This window comes from Phytophthora sojae (assembly GCF_000149755.1).
Source record: "Phytophthora sojae unplaced genomic scaffold PHYSOscaffold_11, whole genome shotgun sequence".
Taxonomy (NCBI): domain Eukaryota; phylum Oomycota; class Peronosporomycetes; order Peronosporales; family Peronosporaceae; genus Phytophthora; species Phytophthora sojae.
This window is the reverse complement of record NW_009258125.1, coordinates 224,493-239,343: the sequence shown is the minus strand read 5'-3', so window position 1 is coordinate 239,343 and position 14,851 is coordinate 224,493. Positions and strand designations below refer to the sequence as shown.

At 56.7% G+C, this 14,851-nt stretch overlaps 6 protein-coding genes across 6 annotated transcripts; 5 read left to right on the top strand and 1 right to left on the bottom strand.

Annotated features, from left to right (window-relative positions):
• Window positions 1–3,444: 3,444 nt before the first annotated feature.
• On the bottom strand, window positions 3,445–4,902 carry PHYSODRAFT_252737 (hypothetical protein; the record flags this gene model as incomplete). The annotated part of the gene is made up of 1 exon (XM_009537746.1): window positions 3,445–4,902. One exon carries the CDS (start codon window positions 4,900–4,902, stop codon window positions 3,445–3,447), a length of 1,458 nt encoding a protein of 485 aa, XP_009536041.1.
• A 487-nt stretch (window positions 4,903–5,389) lies between these two features.
• PHYSODRAFT_252774 (hypothetical protein) lies at window positions 5,390–6,889 on the top strand (the record flags this gene model as incomplete). Its single annotated transcript, XM_009537745.1, has 2 exons — window positions 5,390–6,023; window positions 6,171–6,889. The coding sequence occupies 2 exons, from the start codon at window positions 5,390–5,392 to the stop codon at window positions 6,887–6,889; spliced, it is 1,353 nt and encodes a 450-aa protein (XP_009536040.1).
• A 1,225-nt stretch (window positions 6,890–8,114) lies between these two features.
• Window positions 8,115–8,906, top strand: PHYSODRAFT_252819 (hypothetical protein; the record flags this gene model as incomplete). The annotated part of the gene is made up of 1 exon (XM_009537744.1): window positions 8,115–8,906. One exon carries the CDS (start codon window positions 8,115–8,117, stop codon window positions 8,904–8,906), a length of 792 nt encoding a protein of 263 aa, XP_009536039.1.
• A 590-nt stretch (window positions 8,907–9,496) lies between these two features.
• On the top strand, window positions 9,497–10,987 carry PHYSODRAFT_339765 (hypothetical protein; the record flags this gene model as incomplete). Its single annotated transcript, XM_009537743.1, has 1 exon — window positions 9,497–10,987. One exon carries the CDS (start codon window positions 9,497–9,499, stop codon window positions 10,985–10,987), a length of 1,491 nt encoding a protein of 496 aa, XP_009536038.1.
• Window positions 10,988–12,059: 1,072 nt separating this feature from the next.
• On the top strand, window positions 12,060–12,904 carry PHYSODRAFT_339764 (hypothetical protein; the record flags this gene model as incomplete). Its single annotated transcript, XM_009537742.1, has 3 exons — window positions 12,060–12,266; window positions 12,341–12,523; window positions 12,593–12,904. The coding sequence occupies 3 exons, from the start codon at window positions 12,060–12,062 to the stop codon at window positions 12,902–12,904; spliced, it is 702 nt and encodes a 233-aa protein (XP_009536037.1).
• A 364-nt stretch (window positions 12,905–13,268) lies between these two features.
• PHYSODRAFT_527679 (hypothetical protein) lies at window positions 13,269–14,481 on the top strand (the record flags this gene model as incomplete). The annotated part of the gene is made up of 4 exons (XM_009537741.1): window positions 13,269–13,380; window positions 13,467–13,850; window positions 13,920–14,089; window positions 14,170–14,481. 4 exons carry the CDS (start codon window positions 13,269–13,271, stop codon window positions 14,479–14,481), a joined length of 978 nt encoding a protein of 325 aa, XP_009536036.1.
• Between the last annotated feature and the right edge of the window lie 370 nt (window positions 14,482–14,851).

Sequence of the window (14,851 nt, the reverse complement as noted above, 5' to 3'; positions counted from 1 at the left end):
TTGAGATCACCATACACGATGTTGTTAGTGTGGAGTTCCTGGAGAAAAACCGAAATCTCGAAGAGCTTCTGTAGTACTTCCGTTCTTGTGTGACGTTTCACAAAGTTAGCAAAACTTTGGCTATCAACATCGGTGTTGCCAGCACAAACGTAATTACCACAGCACTGGCACCATTGCTCAAACGCACAGGATGCTTCAGAGCAGCTCGAGCAAGTTGCAGTAGTACTAGTCTTGTGCTCACTTGGCGTAGGTGGTGTATAGCTGATTTCACGAGCGGCGCTTGGGGGCACTGAGTCATTTGGGTTCCGTCTAGGATCAACGTTATTTAAAACCAGCTCGCGAATTTCTTCAATCACGTCGTCAAGTGCTGGGCGCTTCTCGAAATCAGGATCACACAGCCGTGATATCAGATCCCACGCCCTATCAGATACTTCATCAGGCCGAGGATAACTCTCCCCACTCAGGATTTTCTCCACCACTTCTTCATCTTCCACCATAACTCCAAACGGAGGTTCCCGAATAATAATCTCAATCATACACATACCCAATGCGTAAATATCGGACTCAAAACGTATCTCATCGTTATACATGATCTCTCTGGGCTGCCAACGAACAGATCCGAAAGTCAGCGGAACTGTAGTGTAACCAGAAGCGCGCAGGCGGTCTTCCTCTGAGCGTTTCCCGGTGTCGGCCAACTTTGCTGCGTGATTCTCACCAACGAGGATGTTATTACACCTAAGATTTCGATGAATTATTTGCCTGTCGTGCAAAACCTTCAAGCCTTGCGCAGCCTGGAGAAATAACTGCCAGAACTGCGTCATGTGCTCTTCATCCTCCAGGTATTCCCAAAGGAATACTGGAGCATATTCACATACGTAGAACGGACGACCAATGTGAGATCCACCGTAGACCTTCAGAATGTGCTCGTTTTCTGGCATATTGCACCACAGATCCAAGTTGCGGATGAGTTCATCTTCAGAGTATTCTAAGTGTGGATGCAGCCGGTGCACCATCACCTTCTTGCGCTCTCCGTCATGAAGCCAAGTACCCTTGACAATTTCTTCGTCTTGGTCACGGATAACTGTGTCTCCACACTCCAAGTCGTCAAAGGGAATGAACCAGTCATACATGCAAAATCCGGTTTGGCCCAAGAAGCCTCTCACCCTCGACAATGTTGCCTGCTTGAGCTCTAGCATCTTAGGCGACTGGTCCTTCCACTTCATGCCGTTATTCAGGATCATGAGCGCCTCCTGCACCTTTTTGTCGCTTTGAAATTCGCTCACCAGCATTCCTTCGGAAGCGCCAGTCACCAACTCAAATAGCTTGGCGTGCTGATCCGCGCGATCGAAATCCCATTGCAGCCTCCAATGAGTCATCTCCGGTTTGTCCGCCAGGCCGAGGCCTTGTGCGACGTCGCTGAGTTTGAGCTGCATTTCTTGAATTTTTACTACCAGCTTCTCGCTATCCGCGAGACGCGATAGCAATGGTTTACGACGGATAATCTTGGTGAAGCGGGCGATGACAGTCTCGTACTCAATCTTCAGAGAATCCTTGGCCTCCAGCGGAGCCACAAAGTCGTGCAAGAACTGCAGACGGCTGAGGACTTGTCTGCATAACCCTTCATTCTCAGGCATGCGTAAGAGGCGAGTATCCAGGGCGCTCAAGACCTCAAGGCTTGACGCCTCTCTTAACCCAGCAACAGGAAAGTCTGTTATTTGGCTTCTAAGAGCGCGCATTCGCTCCTGCACTTCGTTTAGATTTGGCCGTTCGTGGCAGTTTGCTGCACAAAGCCGCTCGATGAACTCCCAAGTCTCATCATTCACATGTGCAGGGCGAAGATCACGAATTTCCTGGTTGATATCTGTTTGATTCGGAACTGGGGTATCTTGCTGAAGCACCTCAATCATGCACATTCCCAGCGCGTAGGTGTCAGCTGCGAACTGAGGAGTGCTGGTATCCTCATACATCTCCGGGGCTTGCCAACGACTGTCCTCAGACTGCACGTGATACGAACTTAAGCTCATCGACACGGTCCGAATCGAGTTAAGCCCAAAATCGCCAAGCTTCGGAATGTTCCTCTCTCCCAACAAGACGTTGTTGCAGCTCAACCCGCCATGAACAATACCCCGCTGGTGCAGAAATACCAGTCCTTCCGTAACTTGAATGAACACATCCCACAACAATTTCCAGTTAGGTCCATGCTCACGAACAAAATCACGTAAATTGCCCTGGCACGCGTCCTCGCACACGAAGAAATACTGTGATCCGACGAAGTTCCCGCCGTACAGTTGAAGGACGTTCGGGTGATCCGGTAGGCGATACCACGCCTCAAGGTGCACGATAAGCGGACGACGTACGACCTCCACGATGTCAGGGAAAATCTGTTTCACCACCACTGGCTTCCGTACTCCATCATGAAACCAAATCGCTCGAGTCACTCTACCAAACGAGCCGTCCACAGTGGGGCCGTCGTCGAGCACCAAATCGTTCGCAGAGATGAACCAATCCGCAATAGTAACGTCAGCAATACGACTATACTTGAGAACTCGCTCGTACGTCGCCTTCTTGAGCTCAAGTTGGTCCTGGGGTAAGTCGTCTCCCTTCAGGTCGTCCTCATAGTCTGCCAGAATTTCCTCCAGTTTCCTTGCACCCTGACCATCACCAGACACCAGCTCTCGATCGGTCGAGCTGGCGACTAATTCAGCTAGAAGACGGAGCTGCTTGGCCCGATCGCCCTCCCACTCCACTCTCCACTTCGTCACCTCTTCACAGTCACCCAGGCCCAATCCCTCCGCAACAAGGTCGATGTCTTGCTGCAGGTGGCGGATGAACTGGGCGATGGTATCACACTTGGCCAGGCGCCCCAATAAAGGCCTCCTCTGCGTGATCTTCGCGAGGAACGTCAGGGCTTTTACATACTGCGCCCGCAGTGGGTCATGTGGCTCTCGACTCGCCACCTCCTTGCGGAGGAACTCGAGGCGGTCGATTGCGTGCGCACAAAGCGACTCAAGCTCTGGGAGCCACTCGCACCACCTCTTGTGGATGGCATCAAGCAGCTTCTTGCAAGGAAGACCCCCTGGGGCGACCTCCAAGTCCCCCTCCATCGATCGCCCTGCTTTGGGTACGTACAAGATTCTTGAGTAAGCCTGCAAGACGCCGAAACTGGACACAAATGAGACCTGCCTAAGGGTGTAGCCATCGTTTTAGCGAATCAGTTGAGTTGGGCCGGCGTGAATGGGTTCAAGCAGTGTCTGAAGTTTGCAAGGACCATGCTGTGCTGCAGAAGTAAAATTGCTGTAAAGAGTACACGCTCAGCCAACGCCGACTCTTCCTATGGATAGTTATTACATGCATGTAGCTTCTGGACGAAAAATACCATTCCAACTTCCATTCACAAAACGCTACCTTTGGTACCAAGCACCACCTCATCCACGCCACTCTATGTTACGCCATACTTGCCATGGGCTGCTGCTTCTCCTCGGCGTCAGCGAACGCGCTGATCTCGGCAATCACCTGGTCGATCGTCGGACGCTTCTTGAAGTCCGGGTGGCTCAGGCGGCAGATGAAGTCCCACTCGGCGTCCGTCAGTTCCTCAGGACGCTCGTGCCTCTCGCCGCTCATGATCTTGTCCATGGCCTCCGTGTCGTCGTCCATGCCAAAGGGGACCTCGTGGGTCTTGGCCTCGATCATGCACATGGCCAACGAATAGACGTCCGACTCGTAGCGGGCCGCCTCCGTGCCCGCCTCCTCCAGCACCTCCTTGGGCTTCCAGCGCACCGACTTGGCGTTGGCCTGGCCCGCGTTCTGACTCAGCCCCGCCGACAGCGTGCGCACCGTGCTGAAGCCAAAGTCCGCGAGCTTGGGGGTGAAGCCTTCGCCCACGAGGATGTTATTGCACTTGAGTCCGCCGTGCACCGTGTTCTGGCTGTGCAGGAACTTGACGCCCTCGGCCACCTGCAGGAACATGCGCCAGAAGAGGCCGCTGTGCTTGTCGTCCTCGAGGAACTCGGCCAGGTTGCCGTAGTGCGCGTTCTCGCAGATGTAGAACTGCGGCTTGCTGACGTGGGAGCCGCCGTGGAGCTTGAGGATGTGCTTGTTGGGCGGGAGGCCGCCCCAGAGCTCGAGCTGCCGCAGGAAGGCGTCGTCCGACTCGCTCGACGTCTCGGGAAACAGCCGCTTGACCACGACCTCGGTGCGCTCTCCGTCGTGGATCCACGAGCCCCTGCACACGTCTCCGAAGGTGCCGCGGTTGCCGATGGCCTCGTCCTCGTACTCGACGTCGTCGATGGGGATGAACCAGTCGAACATGCGCATGCCCGTCTGGTTCAAGTAGCCCGAGACCCTCGCAAAGGTGTCCTCCTTGAGCTTGAGCATCTCGGGCGTCTGGCCCTTCCACTTGATGCCGCTGTTGAGGTTCATGAGCGCCTCCTGCACCTTCTTGTCGCCGCGGAACTCGTTCACGAGCATGCGCTCGGACGCGCCCGTCACGAGCTCGTTGAGCTTGCCGAACTGCTCGTTGCGGTCGGCGTCCCACTGCTGCTCCCAGCGCGTGGCCTCGGGCTTGTCGGCCAGGTGGAGGCCTTGGGCCACGTCGCTGAGCTTGAGCTGCAGCTCGCGGATGGTCGTGACGAGCGTCTCGCTGCTGGCCAGACGCAGCAGCAGCGGCTTGCGGCGCATGAGCTTGGTGAAGCGCACCACGACGTCCGTGTACTTGGCCTTGAGGGGGTCCTCGGCGGGGAGGGGCGACACGGACGCGTGCAGGAACTGGAGACGGTCGAGCACCTGGCGACAGAGCTTCTCGTTCTCGGGCATGCGGCGGCAGCGACTGGACAGGTCCGTGAGCGTCTTGACGCTGGAGGGGGAGCCCTTGAGCCCGGCGATGGGGAAGCCCTCGGTCGACATGGCAGCACGGGGGCGGGGGGAATGCGAGAATGACCAGGGAACGAGAGGTCCAAGAGTGGAGAAAGATCGCCAGTGCTGATTTTTGTTGTTTTTGGCCGCGGGCGATGGGTACACTTTGCGGAGAAGGTGCGGCGGCAGGTCCTGCCATTCCAGCAAGGTGCTCTTGCTGGTGTTGGCGTCGGGGAGCTGCATGTGGTTTTGGGCATGGCTAACGTTAGATGCTAGGAGCTCATGTGTCTGTGTTGCGGGTGCTGGGCATCGATCGCTAGTGGAGACTATGAACGTGAGGTGGGGACGATGCTCGATTGTGATTGGCTGACAGCTTCAACCAAGGCGTATCTGGTCAGAGCCAAGTGGACAGCAGCTGGTGATTTAAGGGCGGACGTACAGAGGCCCCGTGCAGTAGTGTCGCCGACCCCTCTCACTCAAGATTTCGCCCCTCAAGCGTCGAGGCCTCACTGCCGCCAATTGCTCTGCTCCAGCAACAATGGAGGATGCCCCCGTGTCGCCCGCTGAGCCGGTGAGTTTCCCCGTGGCGGCACGGAGAGGGATATCTAGCCGTCGCATCGTGTTCAAGGAGCTCCCGCAGCGGCTTCGACACATGCCCGAGTGCGACGGTATGAGCCGACATCTTCACGCACGCGTCGAAGCGGCCCACGACGCTGTCGCGGCTCACAACGAGCAGTGGAAGGCCAAGTATTGCGACGTCCTCGGGCACTTCTGCAAGCTGCTGCGTCGGACGCCTCTGCTCGAGCGCCTCGCGGGGGGAGAAACGATCGCGTACACGTTTCAAGAGCTCAACTCCAAGATGGACGAGATCTGCGTGGGCGTGGGCGTGATTGCCTCGTCCGCTGCAGACCAGTGGAAGGAAGATTGGGTCAGCGACTGCCAGGCCCAAGCCGCGCAATTGAAGAAGCTCGTTCGAGCTGCGGGACCCTCCATGCTCATTCGAGCGGTGGGTGACGAGAAGCAGGCGCGGCTAGCGATGATGGACATGTACTTGTCGCTCGAAGAGGAGGTGTTGGGGCCACTCACACAGCTTAAGCGGGAGACACTTGGTCGCTTGTGTGCTCTCCTTGGCCTCGAGACCCTTGACATCACGGCCGAAATGCTGGGTGCAGGTGAGTGTGGAGCCAATTCGAACAGAAGCTTGTCCATCTTTCGTTGGTACATTCCACAGAGAGACGTAAAGTTCGCGTACGCTGCGCTTATTGGGGATGGAACGTACGGCACAGTTTAACGTGGCACATGGCGCCGCCGCGACGGAGTGATCCAGAACGTCGTGGTGACGTCGCTCTATGACGTGACTTCGTTCTCGGGGTGGTCATTTCTGAGGCACTTGCAGCTCTGGTACGAACTGCCCAAGCACCGCAACATCATTCGTCTCTTTGGAAGTTCCCACCTCGCCGCGAAGCCCTTCTTCGTGTGCGAGGATGCCCCGGGTGGTGACATTGTCCAGTTCTTGGGTAAAGAGGAAAACCGAGGGCAGCTGTGGAGCATGTTTTTCGAAGTGGCGGAGGGGCTGAAGGTACTCCATGATCACCATATCGTGCATGACGGTTTACGAGGCAGCAACATCCTGATAGGAGAGAACCACACGCCTAAGATTTCGGACTTCGGCTACGTGAGTATCCGTACGACATCGCTGAGTTTGAGTGCAAGCTTCAGTATGAACAGCTTGTTTCGTTGGAAGCCTCGAGAAAGAATGGTGGAAACTACCAATGACCGCTACAAGTCGGATATCTACTCCCTTGGAATGTGCATCATCGAGGCCATGACTCAGGACATCCCCTTTGGGACTGACGTCGACGATGACGATGTCGCAGAGATGATCATTGCAGGGAAACCATACAAACGCCCCGACACAAACATGACGGACGAGGAGTGGGGCGTCATCAGTCGCCTTATTGCTGTCGACATGAACGAGCGCCCGGATATGAACGAGACTATCTCACTCTTGCGCAGTCTGGCGCCACCGGCGGCGTGAGCTTAGATAAAGCTGCTTCAAACATGCCACTTGTTCGGCGAATCGCTGCTTCTCAATGCCCGCCATTAGGTGCTACCTACAATGGTACTCTTATCGGTCAATACATGCACACTGGACGTGATCGGGTAGTCGGTTAGCCTAGGATATGCCTGTCTAGCCGTTGTGGCTGGGCTTGCAGTTAGTGGAGACTATGAACAGAAGGTGGGGCAGCAGCTTGGCTGGTAACTTCAGCTTGGATACCGAATCCAAGTCTGCTCGAAGTGTGCAATGCAATGCGCTCGAAAGCTGAGCAGCAGTGTAATGATAGCTGCACTGCCCGCTGGAATGGCCAGAGCCTTCCCTGTTCGTACCCAAGTGGACAGCTAGCCACCGACGGTGATTTGTGTGCAGACGATCTCCAGCAGGTCGCCAGCAGCGAGGTCCTAGAATCTAGGACCTCGCTGCAATATAGGCTAGATTGTCTTCGTGCACTTGACTCATGTTTGACTGCTCACTCTGATCAAAAGATCTGCCCCCACTTTCGTTTTCGCTTCTCAAGAGTCGAGAACAACCAGCACCCGACTGTCGGCAGCCCCACCCCAGCAGCTATGGAAAGGGTCCCAATGACACCCGTTGAATTCCCCGTGCCGGGTCTTCTAGGGTCACCGTCAAGCCGTTCGATCGTACACAAGGAAATCCCCAAGCGGATCGTGCGCATGCCTGAGTGTGATGCCTTCGTCCGAAGCCTCCACAAGCGGCTTCACGTTACCCATGACGTCGTTGCAGCGCACGAGGACGACCAGTGGCGGGTCAAGTACTGCTCTGTTCTCAAGCGCACCATCAAGTTGCTGTCTAAAACGCCCCCTCTCGAGCGCCTCGCGGGGGGGGGATACGACCTCTTGCTGGTTTCGCGTGCTGAACGAGAAGCTTGACGAGATCTGCGTGGGGGTTGGACTGACCCCAGCTCAGTGGCAAGGAGATTGGGAGCGTGTCCGTCAAGTCCAGGCCCAAGAACTGGAGCGGCGACTTCGTACAGCTAGTCCTGCCGCGCTTATCGGCCAGGTGAATGGCGAAACGAAGCTCAAGCAAGCGGTGCTGGAGATAAAGCTGTCGCAGAATGAAGACACGCCACTGGCGGGTCTCAAGAGAGCGACGCTGGAGCGCCTACGTGAAGTACTCAGCCTCAACACCCGCGTCATCACTTCCGAAACGTTGGGGGGGCATGAGCGCTAAGTGCATCTTGAACATGTTTCCTTGGTACATCCACGAACAAGACGTGCAGCTCACTGGTGGTATTCCGCTTGTTGGCAGTGGAACGTACGGCACAGTGAGCCAAGGCACGTGGCGCGACCGCAACGGCATCACCCATGAGGTCATCGTGAAGTCGCTCGTTGACAGAAGCTCCGAGTCGGGGGCGTCATTTTTCAACCAACTGCGGCTCTGGCAGAGATTGCCAAAGCACCGCAACATCATCCGCCTTTTCGGAGGTTCACACCTTGCAAAGCAGCCCTTCTTCGTGTGTGAGAACGCTCCTTACGGGACGATTGTCCAGTTCCTGAGCGAAGAGGAGAACCGCGGGATGGTTTGGGGCCTGTTTCTCCAAGTGGCAGAAGGCCTGAAGGCCCTCCATGACCGGCGCATCGTCCACGGTGGCTTAAAGGGCAGCGACATTCTGATCGGTAAGAACTACACGCCCAAGATTTCTGACTTTGACTGCTCCCGTATCCACTCGGTGTCAGCGAGAGATGGGGGAAAGCGCGCTACGGAGGAGGGCCCGAGATACAAGTCGGACATTTACTCTCTTGGTATGTGCGTCACCGAGGCCATGGCGCAGGGTCTCCCATTTGGAACCCACACCGACGAAACCAAAATCACGGATATGATCATCGCAGGGGAGCCATGTGAGCGCCCAACCACAGAAATGTCGGACGAGGAGTGGGGCGTCATCAGCCGCCTTATTGCTGTGAGACGAACGAGCGTCCCGACATCAACGAGACCATTGCGCTTCTGCGCAGTCTGGCGCCACCGGCGGGCGTGAGTGAGCTTGACTGCTTCGCTTGAAAAATTCGGCGAGTCGCTGCTTCTTCTCGCGCAATGTCCGCGGTTAGTTGTCCTCTGCAATGGTACTCTAAAGGGTTAATTGATGTTCACTATACGTGATCGGGCGATGGGTTGGCCTAGGACAAGCTGCATTGTCGTTGTGTCTAGACTTGGAGACAGCAGCTCCATTGTGATTGGCTGATAGCTTCAACTTGGATACAGTCTGCTCGAAGTGGGCTTTGAAAGTTTCAAATTGAAACACATAGAGGCCCTGGATGGCAATGAGCTTGTTGCTGCTGCGATTAGATGGCTACTGTAGAGGTCTTCCCTGCTCGCACCCAAGTGGAGGTGATTTGTGTGCGGGCGATTTCCAGCAGAAAGGTCCAGGGTTGTCTCTGTGCTTAACTCATGGTCCACTCCACTAAGTACGCGGGCAAAAGATCTCGATGTCGATGTCGAGTCGAGCGGTCATCAAGGTCTCCTCACTTCCGCTTCCGCCCCTCAAGCGTCAAGACCAGCCCAGGTGCCAAGACCGCCTCGACCCGCCCACCCGCAAACATGTTCCAGCCTCCGATGGCAGACGCGACCATGACGCCCGCTGGGCCTGTGAGTTTTCCCGTGACGTCTCTGAAAGGGGCGTCCAGCTATCGCATCGTGTTCAAGGAGCTCCCGCAGCGGCTGCGACGCATGCCCGAGTGCGAGGGGATGAGCCGGCGCCTCCACGACCGCATTAAAGCGGTCCACGACGCCGTCGCAGCTCACGACGAGCAGTGGAAGGCCGAGTACTGCAACGTCCTCAAGCGCTTCATCAGGGTGCTGCGTCAGACGCCTCTGCTCGAGCGCCTCGCAGGGGGAGAAACGATTGCGTACACGTTCCAGGAGTTCAACTCCAAGATGGACAAGATCTGCGTGGGCGTAGGCGTGATGGACTCGTCCGCTACAGGCCAATGGCAGGGAGCTTGGGCCAGCGACTGCCGGGCCCAGGCCGCTCTATTGGAGAAGCTGGTTCGAACGGCCAGCCCCTCCATGCTCATCGGAGAGATGAAGGGCGAGAAGAAGGTGACCAAAGTCATGGTGGACATGTACGCGTCCCTCGAAGACACGGCGTCCGGACCACTCACGGAGCTAAAGCGCGCGACACTGGAGCGCCTGCGCGCCCACCTCCGCCTCGAGACCCGCGTCATCACGGCCGATACTCTTGCTGCAAGTGGACCCAATTCGAACAGCATCTTGTCTATCTTCCGCTGGTACATTCCCCAGCGAGACGTGGACCTCGCGGATGCTGCGCCAATTGGCGCTGGAACGTACGGCACAGTGAACCACGGCACCTGGCGCCGCCGTGACGGGACGACCCAGAACGTCGTGGTGAAGTCGCTCTACGACAAAGGCTCGGAATCCGAGGCTTCATTTCTGAGGCAGCTCCAGTTCTGGTACGAACTGCCAAAGCACCGCAACATCATTCGCCTCTTTGGCGGTTCCCACCTGGCTGCGAAGCCCTTCTTTGTGTGTGAAGAAGCCCCCGCAGGTGACATTGTCCAGTTCATGGGCGACGAGGAGAACCGAGGACTGCTGTGGAGCCTCTTCCTGCAGGTGGCAGAAGGCCTCAAGGTCCTCCACGACCACCGCATCGTGCACGACGGATTACGGGGCAGCAACATCCTCATGGGCGAGAAGAACACGCCCAAGATCTCGGACTTTGACTGCTCTCGTATCCGTACCATTTCCGCGAGCTACAGCAAGAAGACGGAAGACGCGATGAGCAGCTCCATCCGCTGGAAGCCTCGAGAGAGAATGGTGGAAGCTACCAATGATGACCCGCACTACAAGTCGGACATTTATTCCCTTGGAATGTGCGTCATCGAGGCGATGACTCAGGATATTCCCTTTACAGCCGAGATCGACGATAAGGATGTCACGGGGATGATCATCTCAGGGGAGCCATACGAGCGTCCAGCGGCAAAAATGTCGGACGAGGAGTGGGGCGTCATCAGCCGCCTTATCGCTGTCGATATGAACCAGCGCCCGGATATCAACGAGACTATCGCGCTTCTGCGCAGTCTGGCACCACCGGCGGCGTAGACGTAGCTTGTACATGCTGTTCTGTTGTGTTGGAGTAAATAGGAACTTCTCGAATCTCTTACTCGATGTCCCGTTGGGGCTTCTTAAACCAATTTGACGAGCTTATGGCGTCAACCCTGGGAGATGTTGCCCTCCAGAGCTACGTTTCGAGTTCGTTTCAAGGTGCGGGCTTTAGTGCCTACGATGAGTGTGGAGTCTTGATTTGGTGTCCGACACCTATCAGACACCGGAATCGCCGGCTTGGATTAGTAGACGTAACTTTACCTAAGTCAGATTCACCTACGCTTGCCAAAGCAGTGAATTGCTTACACCACATCTCCAAAGAGTTTCGTCGGCAGAAGAAGAGAGGTACTGTACAGCGAACTCCTGGACTACTATTTGTCGAGAGGGGTTTCCATTTTGAATCGTGAATCGTCACGATGCTTGTCTTTGCAGTGGAGCTGGACGCTCGTCGCTGCCTCGCAACAATACGCAGGGGTTTCTCAATCGCGCAGCAACTTGAAGTCGAGTACCCCCCGCCTCAACCGATCTCTTATTCCGTCCAACCATCTCGACGAAACCTAAAACGGAGAGATCAGCATTTACTGCTTGCTGGCCACACGTCTGTCGCCACGACCTGAGCTCTGCCTGACGCGCGTGGATATGCGTACCGAGACGACAGCGATAGTGAAACTGAAAGCAGTAGAGTCTGCGAGCGTGCATTGCGCCGGTGGCTTGCCTTCCGCCATTCTCATTTTCCCTGCTCCAAGTGTCCAAACTCCTCAGGCATAATTATGCTTCAAGTTGCTTCGACTGTAACCCGAGTACTTGAAGAGCACAGCGATCTCTCAGGCGCGTCTTTAGGCAAAATCATCTCCACCGCGGTCGTTCAGGGCATGGTGCATGTGCTCACAGGTGGCTATCGTCGCTCTTGTTCTCCACTGCTTGAGGTCGCGGAGTCTGACTTTGAAGTCGTCGGCGTGCGTATATACGTAGGACCTGACCACCTCAGCGCCATTGCAGCCATGACGACAGGTTCGCCTTCTCGCTCGGAGTCCGGTGGGGCTGTGGCCACTCCCTTGGGCTGCTCATCATGACGGCGACCTTCTTCGCGGCGGGACAAACCGTCGACCTCAACGCTGTCGGCGCCTACCTCAACTACGTCGTGGGCGCCTTCATGATCGTGCTGGGGACTTGGACACCAGTGAACGTCCGCAAAAAATATCTCCAGAAGGTGAAGGAGCTGGACGAGTTGCCCACCTCGCCCAGCGTGATGAAATCGCCCGACTATCGGTCCCCCGTGGGCGAATTAACCGCAACTAGCGGATCACTCGGCCACTTGGCCCCATTTCCCCCGCAGAGGTGGCTCATGAGGTGACTCGCTCGCCCGCCTCGTCCTTCCACCTCTTCATCCAAAGCAACGGCAACCACGACCACACGCACCATGTGAACCGACTGTCGGTGGTTGAGTCCGTGGACTTGGAGCCGGGCAAGCCTGACAAGACACGAACCAAGTGCTGCAGCAACCTGAGCTTCGAGAACCCGTGGGTCCAAAAGGTGCGTCTACAGTAGCAGCTTCCACATTCCCGTGTCCTGTGCTGATGAAGTTGTCGTGGTTTTCAACAGATCACGGCTCTGGCGGTCGGTGTCATCCACGGAATCGCTGGTCCGGGCGGCATCCTGGGCGTGCTGCCCGCCGTGGTACTCAACAACTGGCTCAAATCGACCGCCTACCTCGGGTCCTTCTGCATCGCGTCTATCGTCACAATGGGAGGCTTCGCTGCACTGTACGGGGAAGTGACCGGTCGACTCGGGGGCAGTTCACTCGCGATGGACCTGCGCGTCGGCCTCGTTTCAGCCTCCTTCTCCTTCGCCGTGGGCATCGCCTGGATCGTTTTCCAGGCCACAGGCCTCATGAGCGGCATCTTTGGCGAGTAAATGAGCGCTGTCAATAGAGAGAGAGAGTCCGGCATTGCCTTGCATTGCATTCGTCCTCCACAGTCTCACTTGACTCACTCCACTTCAACGTGAAACCAACGGCTCGAGAGTCAGCTCGCTTTTGGACCGGCTACTGATGCGCTGCCGCCGTTTGATTGGCTGGGCGATCGCAATCATGACCGCGAGCTGACGTCGGTCGGTCCCAGCTCAAGCCGTTCAAGCCCTTCAACTGACGTCGTCCCACGAACGCCGTGTAGGCTACAGACGTTGGATACTGCTGCTACACGGTGTAGCAGCAGTATCCAACGTCTCATTGGACGAGAAGAGGGGAACGGCAGTTGTAGATATCCCTCCGCGAGTAGCAATGGAGACTGCGGGTCGGTGGCTGAGCGAGGAGCACAGCAGCCTCTCGGGCGCGTCGCTGGGCAAGATCATCTCCACGGGGCTGCTGCTCGGCGTCGTGCACGTGCTCACAGGTGAGTTAGTTATGTGGTCCTGACCAATTTTCATCTTATTAGCCTGGGAGATTAAAATCTGGTGCATATGGTATCACTTGGCGCAGGTCCCGATCACTTGAGTGCGCTAGCTGCAATGACGACGGGCTCTTCGTGGCGGGCGTTTGCGCTGGGCATTCGCTGGGGCTGCGGCCACTCGATCGGCCTCGTGGTCATGGCGCTCATCTTCTTCGCCGCGGGCCAGACGGTGGACTTGGACGCCGTGGGCGGCTACCTCAACTACGTCGTGGGCTTCTTCATGATCGCGCTGGGCATTTGGACGGCGGTTCACGTGCGGAAGAAGTACCAGACGCAGCTGAAGGAGGGCGTGCAGTCGCTCGTGAGCGCGGAAGGCGGGCGAGCTGAGAGCAACCGCGCGAGTCGGAGCTCCACCGGCGCCACGCCGACTAACTTGGTGGAGCTCATGCCGCTCTCGCAGCGAATAGTGTCGAGTGCCGCAGACGCTGCGGTACCAATGACGTCCCCGAGGAGCTCGTCGGCTCAGGAGCAGAATGTGGAAGTCGCGTCGCCGTCTTCGTCTTTTCACTTGCTGATCAAAGAGGACGGGGCTTCGAGTGCTGCGGACGCCACGGGAACGGCGGTATCCCCGCGAGAGAAGGCTTCAAAGCTGCACCCGCACAGCTGGAATTGCTGTCGGAGTGTGAGCTTCGAGAATCCAGCGACACAAAAGGTAGGTCTTGTGGCTCTACGTATCCGATTCGGCTCCATTGTTAGCTTAAGCTCATATTGCTCTTGTCTTGTGCGCTGCAGATAATGGCTCTCCTCGTGGGGATTATTCACGGCTTCGCCGGACCTGGTGGAATTCTGGGCGTGCTGCCTGCGGTGGTGCTGAACGACTGGGTAAAGTCCGTCGCGTACCTCGGCTCCTTCTGTGTAGCGTCGATCTTCATCATGGGCGTGTTTGCGGCGCTCTACGGCGAAGTCACTGGTCGCCTGGGCGGCAACTCGCTGGTGATGGAGTTCCGGATCGGAATCTTCTCCGCCTTCTTCTCGTTCATCGTGGGCGTCGCCTGGATCGGCCTGCAGGCATCAGGCCAGATGGACGCAGTACTCGGAGAATAACTCGATCGCTGTTCGTAGAGTGGCGTGTTGGTCGAAATGCGAGTCGAATACCGTCTTAACTAAAATATCTGAGGTGGGCCATGAAAGGTCATTGAGATATCTTCCATTTGTCGTCGTGAACATGGAGCCCGACGACGATGCGTCGAGCGTTCTACATAGCTCGATGTGGCAGGTGGCGCTCATAGCCGTCTCCCTCGGCGTTGTCCACGTGCTCACCGGTAAGGCGAATGCACTTGAGAGCCTCGAATGTTCGACCAGGACAGCTAACCTTGTTGCACTTCTTCGTCCAGGACCCGATCACATTGGGGCGCTGGTAGCGCTCTCCAACGGGAAAACGTGGCGGCAGGCGTTCTTGCTGGGAGCGCAGTGG